This window comes from Cariama cristata, unplaced genomic scaffold, assembly GCF_000690535.1.
Source record: "Cariama cristata isolate BGI_N322 unplaced genomic scaffold, ASM69053v1 scaffold21749, whole genome shotgun sequence".
In the NCBI taxonomy this organism is placed as follows: Eukaryota; Metazoa; Chordata; class Aves; order Cariamiformes; family Cariamidae; genus Cariama; species Cariama cristata.
In genome coordinates this window covers 14,132-40,295 of record NW_009635573.1, presented here as the reverse complement: position 1 = coordinate 40,295, position 26,164 = coordinate 14,132, and the positions used below count along the sequence as shown (strand labels likewise).

The 26,164-nt window shown below is 38.1% G+C and overlaps 1 protein-coding gene across 1 annotated transcript; it reads left to right on the top strand.

Annotated features, from left to right (window-relative positions):
• Window positions 1–9,288: 9,288 nt before the first annotated feature.
• On the top strand, window positions 9,289–25,242 carry LOC104167365 (the record flags this gene model as incomplete). Its single annotated transcript, XM_009707606.1, has 2 exons — window positions 9,289–9,538; window positions 25,031–25,242. Coding segments are annotated over exons 1-2 (447 nt in total), but the record flags the coding sequence as incomplete, so codon positions are not given.
• Between the last annotated feature and the right edge of the window lie 922 nt (window positions 25,243–26,164).

Here is a 26,164-nt window from a genome sequence, read left to right as displayed (position 1 = left end):
GTATGCCAAATAAGATGGAAAATGGAAGCACTGTGCTGTTTTTTACATGATGGTAGTCTGTTTTTTTTGTTTTGCATGGGACTTACCAATGTCAAGTTGTTCCACAGTTGCATAGAATGTTGCAGGGTTTTAGTCTAACTTTGTCCTCCATAGGTCCTCTCAGAGCATCATAACCAAAAAAGGAATAAGTTATGCAGGAAGACGGATGGATATAGATGAAAAGCTGGAGAGACACCCTGCATTGCTTAGTTTAGGATGCGGGGAAAAAAGTATCCTTTTGTTAAATATTGTATCTAGAAAACATTCCAAGAATCAACATTCATTAAAGGCTTAGGTATTTCAAAATCTGTATTTGTTACAACTAATACACAGTCAGAGGAATATATTCAAACTTGAATTTACTGAACCTTTCCTATTTTTTAATTAGTTAGCTGTCCAGTTCTTATGTAAACATCAGACACAGAAAGGGGTATAATACAACGTTTTAGCTAGAGCTGGTCGTGTTTTAAAGTTAGTGAAGTCAGTTGGGGTGTTTTATATGGGTTATTATATTTTTCTTTCCTCATTGGCGTTAGTCATCTGGGAAAAGTGACTTAAGTATGTATCTCAGGCTTATTGTTGCCTGATGTTATTGTATTCTTTTTCTTGGGAGATTGATGTCCAGGTAGACTGTAAAGTGGAAAAACTGAGCAAACAGCAAGTCACTTGATAATACAGTTGTCAAATTTTTGATCCCTTTGCAAGTTACCATCCAGCTAACTTATAAGTGCTGAAGTTGTTTCTTATCTTTATTAATTTTTATTGAATTTTTATTAATTTTTAATGAAGTTGTTGGTAATATCATGTTATTGGGGTTATTACTGCAGAAGAATTTAACCTTTCTTTAAAGTCAATAATTTCCCTTTTAGGCCCTGGAGAGGAAAAAAAAAAGTAGTTGTTAAACTGGGATTTTTTGCCTTGTGTTTTCTTGTATTTCTTGGTGGCAATTCTGAAAGATTATAACTTCACTAATATACTCTCTTAGTCTCCTCCCAAGGGTGATGGGGAGCAAGGGACCTCTCTTGGCCTTTCTAGCAAATCCATAGGCCTAGGTTTATAACATAGAAATCACGAGTGACTGTTCTATCAGTATGACTGGGACTACAGTAAATACTTGAATTTGTCTCATTTATGTGTGATTGCATCTTCTTCTGCTTGTGGCAGACAAGGCAGTTGGCATCCTCCTTAACCACCGTTGGTTAGCACATGTTTCTAAGGGACAACTTTCTAGATGTTTTCAGAGTTAATTTGCCAAAACCTATGGTTTGAAATTAATGGCTGTGTTGACAGTTTTGGGAGGCACTTGGATGAAAGAAGACTTGGATGAAAGAAAGTGGGTGATTAACTCCTTGTATTTCTTTATCCCATTTTTTGTCCAGTTGAGGATGTCACGTGCAAGTATTTTGCTGGACATTGTGGATAATTTCTAAAACAATTTTAAAAGTTCTTTGTCTTAGATTGCTGGGTTAGGATAGTTAGTGTCTGAAATTGATTCAAGCAACAGGTCATGCATGTTTTGATGAGGAGCAAGGAGCCTCACAAGATGCTTGGAAACCTGGCCTTTCTTGCAAATATACAGCCCTAAGCTAGGTGCCTGCACTGCTTATGAAATGAACTGGGAAAAGTAAGTGGAGGTTTCTTGGGGGTTTTTTGGGGAGTCAACCTGTGCTGCTGAATTGAGTTGTTCCACTGTGTGCGGTCCTGAAGTTTCACTCTATCTACACTAGAATTTGTTCAGTCAAAGAGCTACCCTGGCTGAAAACTAGCGCAGTAAGAAATATTTCTTTCCAGGATGGTCAGTTCATAGTTCTGGTTCATTATATGACTGTGTGACTTTTAGTGTTGGCACAAGATGAGGGTAAGAAACTTGAGCTTCAGATTTAGTTGTGTTTCTCGGGTTATGTCTGCTTGATTTTTAAACATCGTTCGCTCCAAATGCTCTGAACTAAGAAACATCTTATTTATGGCCATAAAAATGACATTGTTTTAAGTATAAAACTACAGCAGAGATTTTATTTAGACTCTTGGTATCTCAGCTGGTAAATGAAAGAGATTAACAAGGCTAGTGTTGTGCCTAACTGTGTGCTGTCCAAAGGATGGGCTTCAAATGGCACCTGGAGAAAAATAGTTCTGCTGTGGATACACAGCTTTTCAGATCCACCTTATTTTTACTGTGAATGTTCACATGCATCTTTTAGAATAAAAAGTATGTATGTGGAATTCATCCTAGCATAGTGACTGTTTGCATGTGTGACCTTGTACATTCATTAACATAGCTGTAATGAGCTGTAATGATTAATTGTAATCAGCACATTTAACATCGCCTTTCTTCTGAGAGTTTCTCTGCAGCAGTGCTTTCTTATACTTAATAGAACAAAACAATGTTTATGTAGTATTCGAAGTTATTCAATGAAATCCCTTATATAATTTTTAAGGGTAAGTTGGGTAACAAAGACCAGACTACCTCTGAACAAAAACTGTGCTCCTGGTGGTTCCTAGTATGTGGTAGAGTCTGTAGGTTGAATTGATGCTGTGTTTTAGCAAAATTTGAAACTACTCAGCAGCACAAAGGAAAGCATAGAGTGGCAGAGATTCTATTGACAAGCTCTGCTTCTTTGTTGATAAACGGACCTTTGTTTGCCTGCAACAGCTCTGTCTCCGGAGATGACAGCCTTAGCCAAAAATGAGCACACTGTTCTCACAGGTCGCGAGATGCAGTTTGTGTTAACAGTTTGATGTAGATGTTCAGAGTACACCATTTAAGTTATTTCTGTTGAGTGGAATGTGCATTTGTTGTGCTGTCTATAAACCACACATTTCTGTTCTGGAAGTTTCTGCGGTAGACTGGCAGCCTTGTCCATATCTAGTATGAAATGGTGGGGAGACACACACAAACTGTGGTGAGAGGCATTGAGTGTCGGAAGGAACCTTCCCCTGCTTTCCCAGAAGAAGGAGTGGTGGTGTAGGCTGCGCGCCTGGAATAGTACTGTGAGAGGTAGCCAAGCCAGGACAGCTGTGAAGTAAAAGCTTAGCTGGTTGAATCATGAATAAAGAATACAGGGTTTGGGGGCTGATTGACTGTTAACCCCATCTTTTTTCCTGCTGCTGCTCAGCATAGTGGAACTGGGTTCTGTTGCAAGTTAATTGTGACCTGGCAGAACAGGCATTGGAGCACGCAAGGCAGAAAATGAAACTCGCAAGAAGTTTCAAGTGCAACAACAGATTATCCCAGAGTATGGGAATGAGTAACAGGAAGATCAAGGGAAGGGAACCCCAGAGAGGGAGCCGGTGAGCTGTTGATGGCTGGTGCTGAGAACTGTGAAACGTTTTCTCTTTTTTTTGTTTCTGACACTGAAAATATATAGTGAGATGATTCCTGCAAATAGGACTGGTCACAAATACCTTGGAAAGAAGGGAGGAGAAAGAAGCTAGAGAGTACTTGGATTTGTTTCAATTAATTGTACTTTTAAATCTTGATGTAAGATTCTTAAAGACCACCTCAGAACTATTTTGCAGAATTATTTTTTTCCTGAAATCTTCCAAAAGATAGAAGTAACAGAAAATGGGGAAAGATCGAATATGCTTCTTTTCTTTAAAATCGTGGTGAGATGAGGATTGGTCTACAGACAGCCTATAACTGGCTGAATATGGATTTGTTAAGAAAAAGTTGTGTCAAACCCATTTGATCTTTCTCAAATCTAGTAAGAGCAGTTTGTGGTGGAAGTGAAGCAACAGATGCCTTCTGTCTTGTCTTTATTAAGGCTTTTGCCTCTCCTGGTAGGACAGTGAGTTGTGGAAAATGAAGAAAATGAGCAGGCTGTCTAATGCTATGGGTAAACTGGAGGCTAGTTTGCCTCTGAAGGGAACGGTGCTGTTATCGGCCTAGTACTGGCTTATCTTACTCTGTAGCGAACTGGTGTGCAGAGCTAAGTAAACCAAAACTATTCCCTTTATTATGCTCAGTTTTGTGCTGGTTTAACTGCCTGCTGAGACAGCCCTAGTGGAGGAGAATGTGGGGACACAGGTGGGAGAGTGCGATCATTTTTTTTGACAGCAGCAAGCTGACCTACTGTATCCCAGATTCTTGCTTGTTTGTATGGAAAAGTAGAAAACAGAGCAAAGGAAGCCAGAGACAGACTGCTTTGGGAAGCCTGAGTGATGAGCAGGAAAGAGGACTAGAAAGATAGAATTTCAGAGTAGAAAGCTGCTTCTCATCTGGAGGGAAGCTGATTGGCAGGGCAGAAAAGATTGGTGATTTGCAGAAAATCTTTTGTTGGCAGAAAGAAGTGAGGTACTTGTTGGAGGCTATTATTTGACCTAGGTCTAAATCAAAGACTGGTGAAGAAATAGAGGCAAAAAGTATACTTTTGTTTTGGTTACCTCTGGCTTTTATGCACTGTCTCAACTAAGACCAGCTTTAGAGTTCTGCATTGCAGCATGTCTTACGAATTTAGATTGTTGTTACCTTTGCTAGATCAAATCCCACACAGTGAAATTCCTGGGGGAGGGTGCACTTAAGGTGCGTGGAAGTCTTGGTCTTACTTGCTTATCTTCAACATTCATGAAGGCAAGGAGACCAGCTCAAACCTGCGGAGCCATGTAGTTGAAGCCCAGACACAGAGATCTGGAGAATGCTCAGCTGGAGGGAGGGACTTCTGTTGGCATTTTCTGGGACAGGGCAGCCTTCGTTCAGACCAGATTTCTCTTTCTCTCTTTTGCAAGAGCCCACAGCCTCTGAACGAGAAAGCAAAATCAGGTATTTTAGGAAAGTAGTCTTTGAGACTACTAATGTTTGAGGAAAAAAAAACATTTGGAGATCGTTGCCAGGATTGTTTGCCTGCGGTTGTTCATGGAAAAGTCAAAGCTAGGGAACTGGTGTAGTTGCACGATGTAAGCAGCCAGGGGCTTGACTTGCTGTGAGAGTCGGAGCAGATGTGGCACCACGTGAGGCTCAGAAACACAGCAGTCAGGTCAGTGCCCGGCAGCGGGTGCTCTGGAGATTGGTGGCTACACCAGGGGACTAAATTAAACAAACTCTTACCAAGGATTAAAGTGATCTAACTCCAGTGATTCCTGTATATGTTTTGTATTGGCAACTTCTTATTGCATCGTTTACTGGAGATGGTCCCTTAGACAGGCATTTCCAGGTTAGTCCTTTTTAAATTAATGTTTCAAATAGATCACTGTTTATCTACAGTACTGGTCTAGAAGTGACTCACAGCACAACTGTGTGGAACAGGTTTTCTTACTCCACTTGCCTCTAGGGAACTTGAGTGCATCTTTAATTTTGACTTTTCTTCTTCAAATGTATTTGTGCACCTAGACTGCAAGTTGCATAAGCAAAGATTAAATGTTTTCCAGCAAAATGACCATACCTTTTTAGTAACTGGAAATTTAAATGGGTTTAAGTAAATATATATTGCTCTTGGTGTTATATAGTGGCTGTAGAACCACCCTTACCAGACTTCCTTTATAAATTTGATAGAACATAGGATGGGGAAAAGAACAGGATAATTACTCCACTGGTTCTCTTCCGTCTCAGAGCCAACCCCTTGTAGGTATTGTGCAGCATGTGTATATGCTTACATAGGTAGTTTCTCATGCTTACCAAAGCGATAATCAGAACAAGGTAAAAGTGACTACCTCAGGGACTATGGCTGTTCTAGGAAAGAAAAAGACTGTGTTACTGATCCTGTTTTGGTGTCTTAACAGAAGTTTCACTAATTTTAAGTTTGATCTTCTGTTTAAAAAAAACCACACCAAAACAACCAACCATCCAACCAACCAAAAAACACAAATAAAAAAATAACAACCCCCAAAAGCTTTTATGTTGTAATTTTTAGAACATGCACATGTATGCTTGACTTACATGTTTAACTACCCAGTATTATTATAGCAGGTGGTACATATGATGATATTTTTGTATTTCATTTCTCTTGGGGGAGAAAATCTAAATGTTTCAAACTTATAACTTGATATAAGTTAGGCTCATTTTTTAATTGTTAGAGAAATCCTGTGTTTTTAAACTGTGTTAGTGGGAATTAAGAAGATGGAATGTGTAACAGTTCTTGAAGGACTGGTGTGATAGGTGGATGGCTGAATAATTAGAACCAGTTGCGATAGAATAACCTGTCTTCCTGTTAAAAGAGCAGTTTCTTGTGATGCCAAGAGTTCAGCTTTACAGCTTCCTTTGCTTGCTTTCTGACTGTTTTCAAAAGTTAGGTTTCATTGACCTGATAGCTGACATATTCTTAAAACGTATTATGAGGTACCTTTTTTTTTTTTCCTGACTATGTTTTTCCAATGAAAGCGAATTTAATTCAAGGTTAAATTAAAAGATTCTACTTAAGGAATTTTTTTTTTTCTCCTCATGTTGGGTGCCTTAATCTAAAAATATTCCAGATGATGTATATTGGAGAAATGTTTTAATATTATGTAGCAAGCTTGCTGAATCCAAAATATCTTTCTGATTTGCAGAATGAAGAATGGTTTAGGGCCTGTATTCTTGTACTGATGTCAGTTAATATGTGGAGTTTTTTACATGTTTGGAATATAGTCTATTGAGACTGTTAATAGAAGGTGGAAATACTAGGGAAATTCCAGGTTGATTTATGTTTTTCATGTGAACTACTACAGTCTCAATTTTGTTGCAGTTTCTGTTTTGATTTCTTTGTTGTCTGAAGAGCTAATCTTTAACCACAATTGAAGTAATAAAGCTGACTGACCAGATTCTGATTTCCAATTGTGTACTTTTGGCAAAACCCAGGAGAGTTACTGAAGAGAAAATGGGGCACAAAAAGTGAAATTAAGCCTTACCAAAACTAAAAACATTCTAAGTATTTTAAAATATTCCAAATTATGGTATTCATAAACCTAACTAGTCCTGTAACTCTTATCTACTCTAATACTGTGGTTTTTTGAAAACTGTCTATTCTGTGTCTTCTAGTTGTTGTTTTTCCAGTGCTCATCAGCTTAAGGTGAGCAAGAATGATTTGTCATAAGACAGTGTATAATAAAACAGTTCTGTAACAGGCTGGCAGGTGTTCATATGTTATGTGTTAGCTAGTAATTTCAGAACATCCGAGTAGCTTTAAATGCCCAACCCTTTTGGCTCTGAAAAATTCCTACCTTTGAATACAGATGAGAATTCATTTGAAATATGTTTAGATGGGTTGAGGTTCTATAACATAGAGACTTCCTGTTCTCAGTTGTCTCCTGTGTGTCTGTCGCCATAAAAATGGATCCAAATTTTGTATAGTTGGTAGGAAGATGTCAGTTAACTCCCACAGAATAGAGAATATTTAGGTTTAAGAGCAGATGTATGGGAATTATGTACATCTCTCTGCCAAAGATAAGCTTTTGTCTGTATTGAACTGGTGTCTTAGGAGAGACTTTTTTATAGTCATCTTGATTTTTAAAGCTGATTCAAAATACACGGCTGGATTATTTTATCAATAAAGTTATTTTCATTAAAAAAGAGGTAGGACCATACCTGCAGTAGAACCCTGTGGTTTCATAATCACTGGTTGTGGAGGTTTATGTTCCCAAGTATTTTATTTTTATTACATTTCAGAATGCTTTTGACACAATTTTCTTTTAAAGTGACTAGAAGTTCCAATTACTTGTGGTCTCAATAAGTAGATATTTACATGGAGAAACTCCTGCCCATCCACATGGGAAAGTTTGTAGAATTTAAAATGAAAATGTTCTTCTTTACTTAAAAATAAAAATCTTTTTGATAATGTTTGTAGATGGAGATTAGGAAAACTCTTGTCTTTTCAGATTGCACAATGCACTCCAAGTAAATGAAATCTATTTTCAGTAGTGTTTGTAGTTCTCAGTTGCTCGAGTAGAGGAGCACAGGTGCTTTCTCTGTATGCTCAGGAAGATTATTTGATCTAGATTTACAGTTGTAGAGTTGTGTTTGACTAAGAACAGCAGTGAGTTTTTTAGTGGTTTACATTTTGAAAAAAGGCAGTATGACAATATCTTTAAAAACCCTCCCTTTTCTGAGGTGTTGAATTAGTTTCTGATGAAGCAAATGACTGAGGAATTTCACTGAGCTGCATATCCGCCACTGTTGGAGAATATTGAGTGTTTGCCTAATAGTCCACTTACTTTATATCCAACTAACATCCAATACCTTCATTCCTGTCGTTCCCTCAGTAAGCTTGTTAATGGTTATTCACCTTTCTTTATTTAGTTATCAGCCTCCGATTCATGATTTTTAATTTTTTTTTTTTTTTACCAACTGCTACTGTTGAGAATTCTTTCAAAATACTTAATCTTACCTCAGTTTTGAAAAAGAAAAAAGACAGAGTGATGAGGAACCCCTCAGAATATTTTCTCCTGAGACTAGTCTTATACCCCAAATTAAGCCCAAGTTATGTTCTTAAGGTTCTTGTAGAAACCATAAATAGAAAATGGCATTGGTCACAGGGTTGCTGGCTTTTTTTTTGCCTGGATAGCGTGTTTAGGGTTATTTGCATGCATCTCTCGTAAGAGTACATTGTATGTAAAGGTATCATGTGATGTATCTTCCATGTTGGTTTGGTTGCAGCTGTCTTTTGGCCACTCGCAGTTGGTGCCAGAGTATTTTTCATAGTGCTACCCTCCTCCCCCTTTTGTGAGCTTTGTTAAACAAAAGCTTCTTCAGATGATTTTGTAGTCAGAATATTTGGAGACAGGCTTGAAGCCAGTTAATCAAAATAGTATTCCTCTTTTCTGCTGTTTTCTGTGTCTTTTACATGTTTTTCCTCTTTACCTTACTGCTGTTCAGTGGCAAAAGAAATTTCCGTGGCCTGTTTGGAGTAAAAAGGAAACTTGAGTAGCCATTGATCTAATCAGAAGATAATTATTTAAATTCTTATTATGTCACCTTTTCAGAAGATATTGTGAAGATCGCCAGCAGGATTCAGCTCTCCCTTGTGTCTGTCTGCTAGTAGAAGTATTAATAATGGCATGAAAATAGAGGTTAACACTTAAAGAGAAATGTTCCCTTCTTTTCTATAGTCTTTCTGTGTTATAATTTCTTGCCAATCTCATAGTTCATTTGTTGAATGAACAAAAACAATAGTTGGCTTATTGGTTTTAAATGTCTGTGCATTAATGCATTTCCAGATTAGGCAGAGTTAGTATTCCTTTTCTTCTAAACTAAATTGTTGTTTTTTTCTTTTCTGTTCCCACTTCTCCATCTTTCTTTCACTTCCATCCTTCCCCTGCCCCCATTTTCCCTCTAAAAATATCCTCAGGAATGACTTGCTGATGGTGTGCCGCCAGCTGAATATGGAGGAGTCTGTTGCGGAGATCATGCACCAGCTGGGAGCAGATGAAAATGGAAAAATTTCCTTCCAGGATTTTAGTCAGTGCCACATGGAACTGGTGCGAGAAATCAGGAATGAGGAAGTGGAACTTTCTGTGAAATCGGATGACTCTTGTAAAAAGAAAAAGTTAAGGGATAGGATAGCTTCCTGGCCAACTAGCAGCAATAACAGTTTAGGTAGGTATGACTTTTAAATGTCCTGTTTGTGTAATTTAACAAAAGATAAAATCCGGGGGTTTTGTTACCAATTTTACTGGCATCATGATTTCCCCTAAAAGGCTTTGTGATTATGCTTTGGCATAATTTTGTCATATATTAGAGTGCTATTGTAACTGATGCAGTGTGGTCATTGGTATGTAGACTAGAATGTGTGCAGAACATCTTCTTCTAAAAACCCTAGTTGTGCAAGACAATGATCATTCCTGAAAGGACAAGAGCTGCAGAGCTCAGCTGGTAACTGAAGATCCAGTGAGCTCTTCGTTGTCTGTAAAGCCCAGACAGGTAGGTAGGTAGAAATATTAAAAACGAGGAGAGAAACAATCCAAGTCTTTTGTCTTTCAGATGTAGTATACTGTAGGAACGTGGATGTTTCCTGGATGCTTTAAAAATTATTCCACTTAATTGGTGATCTGAGTGCCAGAAGTGCCTTGTGATTTAGAGAACACAAAAATTCTCCTTTTCTTTTGCCCTCCCTCCCCCCGGGAAAACAAAACAAAACAAACCTTGCTATGCCATCTACAGGAACACAGGATGTAGGATGAGATTGTGTGTGTCATTGAATCCAGTCCTTAAGAGCAGAGTGATCAATCAGCATTAGATCAGAAATGTTGAACACCTACAAAATGCTTCCTTTCACCCTGTAACGGATGCAACAGACCAGAAGGCACAGCTTCTGTGGTCAAAATTCCAAAGTGCAAGGTACTGTGGAAAAAGCTGGGGATGTTGGCAGTGCTCTAGCTCGCTACAGCAGCTGCATGCTAGCTAAACAAGCCTGCTGGCCCATGACCTGGAACTGGCCTACATCCATGCTTCAGAAGGTGGCCATCAACCTCGGATTGTATTTAGTCAGAGCTGTATCCCCTCAACCTTTTGTTTGGACTACATGAGACTAGATTTTTTTTAAATACTTTTTTAACGAGAGGTCTCCATTAGTCATCCCAATAGTCTATGTCCTAAATTAAGTGTGTCCTAAATATTTTAGTCAGATATACTTCATACATCTTCCTAGAGAGTTTGCTTATCTGTGATTTGGCTGCTCATGTAACTGAGCTGTTCTCAGAGTCTAGTTCTCTCTGACCAGGTTCTTTTGGATATTCCATGCATGGAAGGTGTCATGTTTAACATCAGATTTACTTATTTGAAGATAGTTGATGTTGCATGGGATTTCTGATTTAGCAGAGTGATAAAAAACATACTGAAAACACAATACAAATAGAAGTTATGCATTGCAGAATATAGCAATTGCAATACACAGTTCAATAATAATATCAACGTGATTCCCAACATCTCTCTAATATGCTCACCATTGCAACACTGGGCGTCCCCAGTCTCTGGGTTGAAGCCAGCTCAAGCCTATTGGTCTCTTTTAAAGTCTTTGTTAGTTGTTTACATTTTTATAGTCTTTATGTTGGGCTAAGCCACATATAGGCCTCCCCCATGTTGGCCTGGCTAACTTAGGGAGACATTCACACTCTTTTAATGAACTCGGGGAGAAACCTTTACACTACCAGTTGCTCTGCTGTTGATAGCCATTTATCTAAAGTGAAGACCACCCTTGGGTCCCCTTGGTGTTGAGATGAAGTCAGCTTCTTTGCAACAGCTGTGGTCCGTCCCGGCCTGCATTATTGCCTGAGCTTGATGGGCACATTGCCCTGGTCCATCTCCTCTGAGCCTTCTTCCATGGTAGAGGTTTACTGGTCAGTCACACGTGTCTTTATTTTTTTTCAATAGTCGGTCTCCTGGGATGTAAAACTGGGCATGTGTTGGTTCTGGGGATTGTTTTTGTGTTTGAGTTTTATTTATTCATTTACTGTGGGGATTGGGTTTAGCATGTTGTCCCATCTTCTAGTAACTCTGCACATGTTTCTGGCTTATCATCTCAGGCTTTTAAATTTTCCTTGTTTGCTTTGTATCCTTGGTGAATTCCTTATCTTCTTTCTTTTTAGCTTGACTGCATTTCTCCCTCATTGTCCCATCATCTCATATTCATTGGCATTTCTTTTGGGCTTCTCAGCACAGCAAATCTGTTTTGTAGCTCTGTTTATTCTCCATCTCATCTCTTTTACTGCTTCATAGTCGTATTTTGTTGTAGAGGTATTTTTTTGTTAACATTTCCTCTGTTTATCCTTCTTCCATATATATTCTTGATTTGCAAGACAATTAACTCGGTAATTTCTGCGCCCATTTTTCCATCACTGTCTATACTGAATCTTCATAATCCTTGGGCTCAGTTGCATTTCCAGCCCATGAATCTCTTTCAGGAGCTGTATCAGACAGCAGTTCAAAACCAAGATCATGCCTAATATCTCTTTGTATTGGATTAAGGGTGGTGTGTGTTCCCTAGCTTAAATAATTATCTTCTGCCTCTGTTGGCTGTTTTTTCAATGCTGTAACTGTTGTATTTTCCTGCAAAACAGAAAATTTATTCTGCCCTCAGACTGCTATACAAAGTTTCCCTGAAAAAAGAAAAAAAAATGACCAGATTTCTGGCAACTTGGATTTTAAAATCTTCTTTCTTAGACAAACCAGCCTAATAATTATGGTTGGTAATAATCGAGGGTAAAAGATAGGTCCTAAGCTTTATTGGAGAAAGCTCTGCATTGCAGTCTCAAAATATATCCCACAAAGAAATCTTATTAATTGCTGCCAAAAAGTAGTCATAGATGAACATTCAAATTTGTTAATGTATACAGTTCAATCCCTACTCTTTTTCCCTGTTTCCCAATTTCTGTTCACTGCACAAGAGTAATTTAATGCGTTGTTAATGTTGGTGAGTAAATTCGTATTTCTTGTCATTTTTTTTTTTTCAAAAGTTGATTCAAGTCCGGAAGACCTTTTAATTTACTGCCTTGGTATATTTTACTCTGTGCTGATGAAGCCTGACTATTTTACAGTACTGTGTTTTTAAACCTATAGGGAATTCATGGGTTTTGTACTTTTCCTGCCTTGACTCTTGCACATTCTGTAAGACTTTTTAATAATTAGAGAACACATGGAGATGCCCTCCCATGTAAACAAAAAACAGAATGGGAGGAAATAATAATAATGAGCGTTTAAAATGCAACTGTTTTTTCTTTGGTTGTAAAAGAGAACCATTGTGGCAGCACTGTTCAACATGTTCTACAGATCTTTTTTTAAAGAGGCGAGGAAACACCACTGTAATGTATTTGTGTGATATAAACACCGCACGGAGTATGAACATAATGAGAGCTGAGGAATTATACTTGCAGTTAAGCTTGAATTATGATCTGCATGTGCCTCCATGCCTTTCATGTCTTTGAGGGCTCATGTATGTACTCATTAGTGATCACAGACTTGATTGTGTTATATTGACTGTTTGCTATTGCTTTCTAAACATTAAGACAGGAGACATCATCATGTGCAAATTTAAACATACAAACTTGGTGGATGTTCTATTTTTTGTGTAGATTTCTTTTTTTTCAGACATTTTTTAATATTATTTTCAAAGATAATTTACAGGGCATTTTTCAAGACTATTTTCTACATAATGCATCAGCTGCGGATAATCCTTGAAAGTTGTTATCATGTATCCATGTGGGGTGCATAAATTACAAAGTTTCAAAATTTATTTGACTGTCACTGAGTAGCAGGAGTCCTGGTGATCCCAAGCAAAGGAATCCAGCCTCTGCCATGGACATTTTTACGCTGCAAGTTTGTATGTAATTGTGCAGAGATCACCAGTCAGACAGCATTTTTGTGCAGGCTTTTCTTGTAGCTGTTCACAATTTCTTAACAGAGAGTGCAAAAATGTATGCATATATCTAAATAAAATATTATCTTTGCTACCTATAATTTTTGCATTTCATTATAAAGAAAATGAATGGGAAGAAAGGTCCTAAGAAATAATTATGTCTAAATGACTATTGAACTTCATCTCACCTATTGTTTTTTTTATCACTGATAAGGTTATTCTAATAATTTTGCCCAACTTTGCCCAACAAATGTTTCTACTCCTGTGTTTCCAGATGGGATACAAAAGTAAGGAAATCGGTTGACTGTTTTAGTCAAGATACAGAACTCAAGTTTATTAATACTCAGTCATATGTGTGCTCAGTAAGCTAAACCTGCATCCATATCTACCATCTTGACAGTCAAATGAGTGTATAGACTTAAAAGTTTAATCTTTTATTCAAATGCATGAAAAAGGACATTTTTCAGGTTATTAGAATGATGCTTTTTGCTGCCTGAATATCAGCAACTCAAAGCTATTATACTGTATTGTAGTTCTTACCTACCCTATTAATGTCAAAGGGAAATTTAACCATAATTTGCAAGTAATAACCAGTAATTTTTCTGTAAGTGAAATGGAATGTGAACTTTGTTAATGTTCTTCTGACTTTGTTTAAAAATAATAAAAATGAATAAAATTACTTCTGAAAGTCTTGCTGGAGTCTTGCAGTGACCATACGCTTACCTGACTCTTTAATGTATCATTTCAGTAGGAAATACAGGAAGAATGTCAGTTGCTGATCAGATTTGTGGGTCCTATTTCCAGTTATGCAGACTGAAAGCCATGATGGGCACAGTAAATCTGTGTGAATCATCTAGTGAGTGACAGAAGTGGATTTCTTGGTGTATGAGAACCTGTAATATAGCAGAACTACACCTCTAATGATTTAAGGCAGGAAGTTGCCTGAACAGGTGTGGCTTCTGGCAGGTTTTTCAGTGTTATATGGTTCTATATGTCTTATAAAAGCTAGAATTAGAATTATTTCTATTATATATTGTATAGATTTGTCTAGCTCTGTAGAGGTAATTAGTGAATTGCCATTTTTTTTCCATGATAAAGAATAGTATATTTCTAGTACCCATTATTTTTGAGGATGAACAAGAAATGGTACTGTTTCTTAGTAAATTCTCCCTTTAGATAGGTCAATGGTTTCCTGTCCCACTGAAAGCTGCATGTACTTGTTGATCTGATTTCATATTCTAGATAAATAGTCACAGAGCCCATACACAATCTTTGGCTGTAGGTTAGTAGTAATGAATTCATAGCCAGCTCCTCTCTTTTCTTTACTCAAAATATGTCCCTTGAAAATTTGATATGATAATTTATTTACATCGTGGATCAAGCATGAGATTTAATCAAAGGAATAGTAGAAATTCAGCCTCAAATTAAGCTTATGGGTAAATATGAGAGGCAGGCCAGTTGGGGCTGAAAAATCATTACTTTTGCTTTGCATTAATTCCATGTTTGATCTTACTGCAAATAAATTGCTTTCAAGAAACTGATGCGGTGATTACATTTATTTATGGTATTTTTAATTAAAACCTACAGCACTCATATGGACTCAAAGGTGTGCTGCAGATTTTCTTGAGATTTATAAGCAAAGTTTCACCTTAGATTTTTTTGACTGGAAAAGCTGTGAATATCTGCTAGGCCAAATTTAACTACGTATGAAGTTCTGTTAACTGTAAGTGGTTCAATGTATTAGTTATAAATATTCTTTTCGTATCACTGTCTTTGTGCAAAGCAGCAGAGTATGGGTAATTACTTTTTTCTTTTTTCTTTTTTTTTTTTTAGAAACATTGAGTGCTAAGTTCTATGAGCAGCAGAACAGATGAACCTGGATTTCCAAGGGATTTGTAATTGACAGCTGACTAATCTTATTAAAACTGCAGTGTATGTAGATTCACTAGTGTTTAAGATATACTAAAGAATGGAAGCCATCCCTGCAGAATAGTGCAACAAACTTGGCTGAAGCTTTCATATGGTTTGAATATTTGTAAAATGGAAGAACAGCTAATCTGCATTAGACCAGAGGTTATTCTCAGATGGTACCCTGACTCTTACAGTGGTGAAAAGCAAATGGTTAGAGAAGATAACAGGAGTTCGGTGAGCATGTAATGATGCTTCCCTATTAAATTTCAGTTCAGGGACTTTGAACTAGAGATAGTTGCGCTTGTTCACACATGCATTGCCTCCCTCCCTCTGTAATACCATCTTACAGTACTGAATCTCTGAACCCATGCTCATCTTTAGCATTTGCTATGTCCTGCAGCCTGGAGTAGCACAACTTACCCTTTTGTTTTATGAGGAAAAAACTCTTTTTGCTTTACTTCAGTTTCCTGACCTCCTCCTTCCATGTGTCTGTGGGGTTTTTTTTCTTTTTTTTTCACTCTTCCCCCGCCCCAGTGTGTCTAATCAAGGTTGAGACTTGCATGACATTGCATTGGTTTTCTCAACAGGAGCACTAACAGAGTCTGTCGTCTCTGTGCCTTCCATTGAACTTCCAGGAATTTAGTATATTTGAGACTTTGACACCACTATCAAATGTCTTTGAAATTACCAAATAGCTTAAAAAACTGGAGGGAAGGGGGAAGACAGACCAGTGGGCAGTGTGTGCCTATAGGAAACACAGGAAGCTGCCCTTCTTGATAGCTGCTGCTACCACAAGTCAATGGAACAGTTGGCTCAGACCTTGGCCTTCTTAGCACCACATGGCTCTACTGAGCACCACAGATCTGGCTTGTTCCAGAGTAGCGTTACTGCTATCCATGCTTCTTGGTCAACTGCGGTGGCAAGACATGGAGCTCTAGCTTGCCACATGGAGTGTGGAACTGGATTACAGCATCATTTCATCACTTTTGTCCCAGTTTATGCTTTCTATGCAAACTGTGATAAGCTTGAGAAACCAAAAGGATGCAGCTGGGATTTTCATAAAGGCCGTGATTTATTTGGTTCAGGGATGAGCACTGTGATACATCCCATTCTCTAGCTTTTGTAAAACAAGGGTTGCCTATCAGCACATTTCTGTTTACCCTCTCCTCACTTATGTGGTGACATGCTTTTCACCTGCCCACTTCTAGTATCGCCAGTGTAGATCTGACATATTATGATTCTTAAACCAGCAAGCAACCAGATGACAATGACAGACAACAAACTCAGGATGTTTTGTTTGTTTGCTTGGTACATGTGAATTGAAGTCAGATCCAGATTGAGATTGTCTTGAGTGGAAGATAATCTGGGGGGAAGCTGATTGTTCACATATAGAGAAAATAGCCGTGTGAGGGAAAATAACTTTTCAAAAGTTCATTGAATACAGTACAAATACTGTACTTGGAATGTATGTTGGAACTTCACCTAGCCTTTGTATGATTTCAGGTTTTATGTGCCTTTTTTCCTATTACTATATATTCCCCTTTTTACTAGAGATTATTAATTTCCAGAAGAAAAAGGATTATTGTCTCCCTTACTATAAACTGCAAGTTAAATATTAGATTGAGTTCCTCAGTGCAATGCAGTTGTTAGCCATTTAGTTTGGTAATAAAACAACAGCGGGTTCGGAGACCTTGGTTTCTAGACTGTTGGTAAGTCATTCCCATCATCCATTTCTTGTGTCTGAATAGAGGAAATAGTTGTCATGTCTCAATGATAATCTTAAAAAAATTCAGATCCAAGGACAGGTGTATGAAGGTGTCACGGATAATGTACTTTTTTTGTTTTCTGTTTCATAATGTCCTATATGGCCAATGCCAGTCTGCTGGCAAGTACTGAAACCATGATTGTTTACAGATATGCATTTCTACAGTAATTGAAATAAATTTGAAAAAGACCATTTGACTGAAATTCCACAACCATTTGTTAATATGCATGGCTTGGGCTACTGGTTTACTAAGCCCAGCTTCTTCGTCCACAAAACTGTGTTGCATGACTGGGAAATTGTAATGAAAGAACCTTTTTCTTTCACTAGACACATCACTAAATGTTTTATTTTCTCAAGACTTTATAAGGAATGAGTTACCTGATACAAACTTTAATTGTCTGCTTTATGGTTTTGTTCTTGGCAAGCTCATTCTTTTATCTGTCCTAATTTTCATGTAGGGGTTCAGTTTATTTTTCTTAAAATTTTAGGTAGTTTTTATACTTGGTAAAAATCTGCTTAGAGAAATATGTCATGGAGTGTAAAAATCAAAACCCAAAAACCTAAAAAAAAAGAGATGTTAGCATTACTTTAGTAAGTGAGAGTGCTGGTTAAGTTTCAAACTGTTCACTTTCTTTAAAGGTGCATTTATGTTATTTCCCCGATTTACTCTGTAGTTATATGCTATAGTGAGTCTGGCAGCACAAAATTCTGGAACTCCTCCATTCTGAAAGTACCAATATTGAGGATACTTCAGTGAACCTGAAATACAGTTGAGGTTTTGTGATGATTTGAAGAAATATACCAGCAGAAAGTGAAAATGTTATAGCTGTGGTTCAGGGCCGCAGGGAGACAAAGAGTGAGCTGACTGCACTGCACGTACATACTGTACTTACGATACGCACCTAAAACTATGCATGAGCCTTCAGTGAGCATTGAGAAACATAACTGGAGAAGATTTATTTTACTGAGTTATATCTACAAAAGAATTCTCGTCTACTGTGAGTATTAGTTTTATATGTTCTCAAAGGCAAATAATTTTACTGTTTCAATTAAATCTTGACTTCTCTTTCCATTTGTTCCTTGTCATATTTGCATGCCAAAAATATGCAATGTTTTGACCTCTGTTAGGTCATTTGTTTGATACTCGTGAGTATTTTTGTGATCTCTGTAATGCTGTCAAGCATGTGCATTGTACTGTATGTTCTTAGTACTAGTAAAGGCATATAAAATGCCAGTCATATTCTTTCAAAGTATGCTTGCTTGTCTTGGCATAATATCAAAGTGTTCTGGAGCTTTTTGTTCTTTGAAGGGTTTAGAAAACACTAAATCTAAACAAAAATTATCAAAGGTGTCAGATGCATTTTTCTGAGAAGTCCAAGGCTTTTTTCTTTTTTAGAGCAAAAATAATTGATGTGGGTCAATTTTCCTCTTAGATCTAACTTTATGAAACAGATTTCTCCCATGGATTATGTTGCCTTAGTTAGTCAGGGTGGGGTACAGCTGTGGCTTCCTTCCCTTAGAGCTTGTTATTCTCACTTCCAATCCTAATGAGAAAAGGACTGAAATAACATAGCCTAACACAGTATCTTGTATGCAGTATTCATCAAACCAGATAAGGGTATGATGGGAGGATCAAGACCTAGATAGTGATCCTGCACACCCTTGTCTGAAGAAGAGTTGCAAAAAGTTCTGAAGAGAACTTTTTCTAGGACTGAATGCTAAGTTGAGAATGGATTTAAAAATACCTCTGGAGGCTTTTTTTTTTTCCAAAAAAAGAAAAGGTCTTTTATTCTGAATTCTCCTAGAACTTGTAATGGATGTTTAACAGACAGCTTTCTGTATTTTTAAATAAACATTCTGACCCACCTGTGCATGCAAGGATCAGTTATCAGTTATCACTCTGTTAACATGCTATCGTTCATATTGTTTTGTCATCTGATGCAAAATAATAAATAGGTTGTCAAATGTGTTTCCTGTTAAATAGGAAAGAGTTACTCTAGCTGACAGGCTTCAGGCATGCACCAGGTGGTGACCATGGACAGTGAAGCTGGGGCCTTTAGTCTTTGATTCCTGTATGGGTGTGGTTCCCTGATTTGCATAGTGCCTTTTGTGGTTATCTTGTGGTTTTAAGTAGATTTTAAGTAGGTTCCATTCCAGACATAAACAGTTTTACCAGAAGGTTTTAGTGAACAAAAAAGCTACCCCCACTTCCTCATTGGTTTCAATTAACTTTTCCAGGAAAAATACAACGGACAGCAGGATGCGAGAAAAAACACTTGTTTCCTAATGGTCATGGAGAACATTGGTGTTACAGAGACACATGATGTTATGCAGAAAACAATCTAAATAATTTCGATAAGCTCCAAATAGGACTTTACAATTTTCACTTTTCTAGTTTGGTTGGCTTAGTATAAAGTTGATCACTCTTTGGAGCATAGGTTCTTCTCAGTTGTTTTGATTTATTGTACTTCCTATGTTACTTGAGCAATCAGAGCTCTCTTCAACTTCTAAATTGTCTTTAAAGTGCATTTAGCCATTGTAATTTTGGCATCAGCTTATGGGAGCTGAATGTCTGAATGTCCAAAGACTTATTCTGCATTCCTCTTGATTTCCTGCCCTGTCCCCCATTTTTTATAGCTAGGCCTACTCATTGACGTCTTATTCAGCTGACTACTAAGTGCAAAATGAGCATTCTTTGTTAATTTTGTATGTTTTTCCCTTAATTCAGTGGTGCTCTTACCTCCAGAACCATTATTACTAGTTAGTAGGGAGCTTTGAAATGACTAGCGCTTTTTGCAAATCTCCCTGCTGCCTTCATTGAATAATAGAATAAACATCAAAAATGTTTTTGATAGGTGGTCACATTTTAAATGTGGAAAGAAAGATAAGCAAAAAAAAATACGGAAAAATAGCCATTCTTCTCCTAAGAGAATGCTTTGGAATACAGAAGTATTCTGTCTTCAGTCAGTCAGAATCTGAATTTTGAATATTGAACAGAACGGAAGTGGAAAGGAGAGGAACTGTCTGGCTCACCTTAAAAAACTGCAAAGTCACTGATTGCCTAAATCTGTAACCTGTTTATGCCTATTGAGTGACCTAGTGTGTGAAATGAGACAGTAGAATCAGATGGACCGTGTCTCCAGGAACTGTTGTGTTGTAAGGCATGAAGAAAATGTTTTAAAATAATTATGGAACTTCTGATTAGAAAATCGTGACTGATCGAAATAGGTTTTGAGACTAGAGGCTAACATTGAACTGAGAGGACTTAACTCTCTGCTTACTCATCAGTAAAATCATCATACTGTAGAATGAAATTTCTCCCAGAAGCTGCTAGTTGTGCCCAGTCCACATATAAATTATATTCTGTGTTAAGAGTTCCTCAGATAAGTTTAAGTAACTAAATATCACTGATACTTCATGCAAAACAGTGATCAGACTTTGGATCTCTGCTGTTAAGCCTTTCCTTATTGAGTGAGGTGTAGCTATGTGACCTAGGGGCTGGTTGTGCTCATAGCATCTTTCATTGTCAGCTGTCTTCATGTTTGCCATTCATAAGTAGACTCATTTGAGAAGCTGATGCCGGACTAATCTTACAGTACCTGAATTTTCCTGATGTCCCGGATTCTTTCAGCAACTCTCACATCTTCAGTGCCCTACCATCTTGATGGTTTACCTTTCCTACTCTGTGAGCAAAGATGAAATCACTTAATGTTTGGTCTGTCACCATAGCCGGGTAAAGATAACCTTGACCAAACCAAAAAGCCTGGCTGTATGGGTAGACTTGTGGTTATGGTGGGCACCTGCTTCTCTGTTGCGGAGTACAAGCCTTCTAGGCAGAAGGTTAACTGTTAGCAGAGAAGATGAAATGCCATTTTTTCCAGATCTGCATGATGGGGTTACACCAGTACCCGAACACAGACCTCTGTGCTGCTACTGAGAGCTTTGCAGGTGATAAAGGATGATTAAGCTAGCAAGAAGTCTCAGTGCAGATGGGCAAGGTATGCTGTCATAGCGGTATTTGTCAAGGGAATTGATTAAAGTTACTTTAAACAGCTTTGGTACAATTCACCAACTGAAATTTTGTCTGTGATTATGGAATCTTGTATATGTATGTGTCATCAAACTAAACTGTCCTTTGTTTTCTTAAATGTGATATCGTATTTCAAAGTTTAAATAATTGTAAATTGTAAGGAAATAAGTAGGAGCTGGAGCTAACTAAATGAACAGGAAAACCTACAAAAGACAGAGTCTTTAAAGAAATGTTTCAGACAAGATTTCAGTTGCCCTCCCTGGTTGACCTGACTACTACTAATGGATCCACATAATCTCAGATGCTATACTCATCTACTCTACAAAAGGCTAGAAACAAAAAGTTCCTGTTAGGTTCTGAATGTTTGCTATAACATGAATTTCACCCAGAATTAATTACAGGTCAAGACAGGCAAGTGCTAGTGGTACTAGGAAGGCAATTAAAGGAATACTTGTATAGAAGCTTGTGTAGAATCAGAAGCTTTTATACTGCGCTTTTAGAGAAGTCTGATGTATCCATTCAGTCCAAAAAGGATTGATTGAACTGTCTTACTCTGGAATTGAAATGTTACTTATATAATTTGAAAACAATTATATGCTCTTATATTACTTGGCTGATACAAATACCGTACAACTAATGTTTGGGTTTTTTTTTTTTCTGCTTAGTGGTTGTAATAACATCCATTTTCCAGCGTGCTTATTACCAGGGAATTTTCATTATAATAATTTCATTTCATTTAATATAGAAATTTCATGTTTTGTATGATTGTAAGTGTAGAGCAACAGGAAAAACTACTATGGGATGTGTGTAGTTCTGTAAAGATTAACTCTTAAACACAAATTTAGGAACTATAGATTCCTAGTTATCAGGTTGGCTATCAGCTTTTGATGTGCCATCATACCTAATGAGTCCTTCTTTCTGATTACTACCATAAGAGCAAGAGTTGTATGTTAATTACAGCAGCATACAGGAGTTGTATATTAATTCCTGACTGAATTTTCAGGTACAACTGAAATCTCAGTTTTGACAGGTCCAGTGTTTCCCTGCAGAGCTGAGACTTGAAAGGTCCGTGGCCCAGGAGGGCAGCATATTAGCAGCCAGAGTTTTTGAATCTGTTGGGAAAATAGTGGTTAAATTTAGAGATCAAGGTTAAGCCCAAAATAAAATACTGGAAATGCCATCCTTTGTAACTATCATCTCTCCTTGCATTTTTAGTGTATATGTTTTAAATTAGGAGTACAGAGTTGAACTTTTAGGAAAACTTGAGTTAAAAATACAGCCACAATACAGTCATAGAAGAAAAAAATCTTTCCTGGGTCCATCTGTGAGGGACAGGTGACTTCTGAGCCAGCTGAGTGTTGTAAGTGCTTCCAATCTGATAGCAGATGGTGCAGTCTATGAACGCGTCTTGGGTCTTCAACAAAGCTACTGTTGTTAATGGAATGAATGTGAAAGTTCTTTTGCAGAACAGTGTTGTTTGAGTAGTAGAAATTTAGTGCACATACTCTGTTGGAACATGTGCCATATCTAGCTCTGTAGAAAGATAAGTATCTATATGACATAACCCGCTCTCTTAATTCCGTGGCGATGCTTACGCATACAGAGCTGCTCTTCATGTTCTTGCCAAGCCTGGGAGATGGCAGAACTGATCCCCTGTCTTTCTTAGGCTCCCGAGGCATTTCTGCTCCTTCAACTCTGTGAGCGGCTGATTAATTTTTTTTTTGCTGTGCAGTGTAGCGTACCCACCGGCGGGCGGGGACGCCTGACACAGCACACTGTCACTGCTCACGGGGCGCGAACGTGGGTGGCGGCGGTGTCCTCGCTCAGCTCCAGCGGGGACCTCGCAGCCTGTAGCTGGGTGATGTACGGTGTGGCATGCTGTTGGTGTAAAAGTAGTTGAATTAGTCTTTAATTGTTACCCGTAGCTGCGGTAATGGATCGTGGTAATTATATTAGTGTGACATGTAATTCTTGCTTGTTTTGTGTTCTTTTCTACTTATATGTTTAAAGACTGGCATATTCTCATTACGGTAAGGCAAGGAAACCACCTCTGGGTTTCCTAAGTTGGTTTGTCATGCGTAACTGCTTTACAGGGTTTGAGGGTGTTGACCTAAAGCTACAGGTTAGTTGCTGTCTTGCTTCCCTTCTGTCTGGTTTTCTGTTTGCACTTTTGCAGCTTCAACTTTCTTGGCAAGGGGGAGGCATTCTCCTAATAGTTCGTTATATAGTTTATTGTTTCTCCCTGGTATTGTACTGAATAAGTAATAAGCACCGATTAGTAAACGCTCACTTAGAATGCTAATGAATATTTGAGAGAGAGAATTAGCTCATGAAAAGGAAAAGCTTTCAAACTAATAGGATGGCATTACAGACAATTACTTATGTTGGATGATTGCACAGTGGATTTCGAGTTTTGCTCTAGTCTGTAGCTCTGGATTCTGTTCTGACTTTTCTGTTGACTTAGAATGAGTGATTGGACAAGTCACTTAATTGTTTCTAATCTTCAATATGCTACATAAGAAATTTTACAGCGCTGCCCAGGGTTATTAAATAATCTAGTGTCTACTGTGGAATAGGTAGACATAGGAAATTGTTGAGCCTAAAACATAACAAGATTTTAAAAGGAGTGTGACAGTTGTATGGGAAGCAGAAGCACCCAGGGATAAAATAGTTACTGATAAAATAAGAAAATTTTGTTAAATTTGTTTTAGGGTTTAAGCCTGTCTCTACCTGCAGGGAATTGGAAGGAACGTACATGGAGAAACAGCAACCTGACAGCTTCATGATACAGGAACTTTCTCTGAAGCATTCATTGTTTGTCACTAGCTACATGATCATATTCTTGCACTGATTTGTAATGAAACACCTTGTGATTTATGTGTCCCTGAAACTTGAACTGAAACAAGCAATCCTGAGATAATAAGAAAGGCAATGATAACATAAAAAGTGATGAACTATTACAGTTAAAAGATTCACTTATTGTGTTGGTCCTCAGTAAACAAAAAGAGGTGAATTGTGGTTTTCCTCTTTTGTTCTTTGATCAGTGCTGCTTTTCAATCTGACATAGTAACTGGCAGTCATTCAGTGGTCCTTAGCTATTGTAAATTACACTGTTTTTACTCTGTACTAAATAAGGTATGCAAATGCTTTTATTTTTCCTTCTGGATCTTGTAATTTAGTAAATGATCTGTGCATTGAAAATGTTCTTACCTTTTTTTTTTCCTGGCATTGTCAGCAAGTGCACAATGGGGAATAATGATGGTGGAACTGTTGGCTTTTTTTCTTTCTGCAAAGACAAGCAGACTTATTCACATGTCAGCAGTGTGCCCTGGCAGCCAAAAAGGCCAACCGTGTCCTGGGCTGCATAGGCCGAGCACAGCCAGCCAGTCGAGGGAGGTGATTGTCTCACTCTACACCCCACTGGTGCAGCCCCACCCCGAGTACTGTGCACAGTTTTGGGTGCCTCAGTATGAGAAGGACGTCAAACTATTGGAGTGTGTCCAGAGAAGGGTGACCAAGATGGTGAAAGACCTCGAGGGCAAGACTTAGAAGGAGCAGCTGAAGTCACTTGGCTTTTCAGCCTGGAGAAGATGAGGCTGAGGGGTGACCTCATCACAGCCTACAACTGCCTCACTGGGAGCAGCGGAGGGGGCGGTGCTGATCTCCCCTCTCTGGTGACCAGCAACAGGAGATGGGGGAATGGAATGAAGCTGGGTCAGGGGAAGTTCAGGCTCAACATTACGAAAAGGTTCTTCACCGAGGGGGTGGTCGGTCACTGGAACAGGCTCCCCAGGGAAGCGGTCACGGCAGCAGGGCCGTCAGAGGTCAAGGAGCGTCTGGGTGGCTGTCAGAGTTCAAGGAGCGTCTGGATGACAGTCTTAGTCATATGGTTTACTTTTAGGTAGTCCTGCGAGGAGCAGGGAGTTGGACTCCGTGATCCTCATGGGTCCCTTCCAACTTGAGACTTCTATGGTTCCATGTATTCTTTATACGCAGTCCATACTAAAATGTTTTTGCATTTTTGCATTTTAGGTGCCTTATCAGGAGCCAGAGAAAGCTGGGAGTATGATTCAGGAGCAAGAGACCTTCAGAGTCCAGACCTCCAGAGTCATTTTATACTACAAAAGGTGTTGGAGTGTGGTAGAAGCAATGTGACTCAACAGGCTGCTCTGCAAAGACTTCTAGCTCAGGCCTCAAATACTAGCAACTCTGTTGGAGGAAGCTACTTAGAACTTGCCAACACTGTAAGTGCGTTTTGCCTCTGCTTTTAAGTTTTGCAGAATTTCTTTCTTGGTTTTTTTTTATTTCCAAAGCAGCATATTAATTCCAGCCTTAGAGCCTTCATGAAAGCGATGCCACACTGCTGTTGCCTTTCATTTACCAGAAAATCAATGTGATTTTAGAGGTTGGTAGGTGTATAGTATTTCCGAAGCTTATATAACTGAGTTTCATCAAAAAGGGTAGGAGTCGGTGAGGAGTCAGTTCTTAATTTATAGTTATACAACAGAAAAAGATTTATGTCTGAAAACTTCTTTCCGATTAATTTTTTTAAGTATGGTGTCAGATTGCTCAGAAGTGTTGTGCAGAAAAATTCTTCCCATGTTATTTCGTTACTGCCCACTAAATTGTTAGATAATTGTTTTAAATCTTTGGTGTGCTAGCACTGTGCTTTTTATTTCTACAGGCGATATCTATTCTCCATTGTAAAAAAAACAAGTAACTGTTGAAGGAGTAGAGTATTATTTTTTGCTTCCCCATCAGTGTATTGGGATTAAATTTGTGTTTTAATTTTAAGCCAGGAGTGTTATAAAAGACAACCCATTTTGTCGCATGTTTCTGATTTATGTTGCACAGGAGTTTAAGTGGAGAGGTAAAAGATGCTAATATGAGAGCTAAAAGTTTCTCATTTTTAAAATGACTGTTTATTGGCACGCTTGACTTTGATGAAATAGACTCCTAGTTCATAGTGTCATAGTACAATTCAAGCTGTAAAGAACCTCAGGAGGTCATCTAGCCCAACATCCTGCTCAAGACTTAATGTCTAATGGACATGATTGCTGGCAACAGAGGAAAATCAGCTTCTTTAAACTGCATTATTTGAAAAGAAAATGATGAAAAATATGCTGAAAGTGTTTTCAAAAGCCTTCTAAGTTTTTTTTAAGTTCC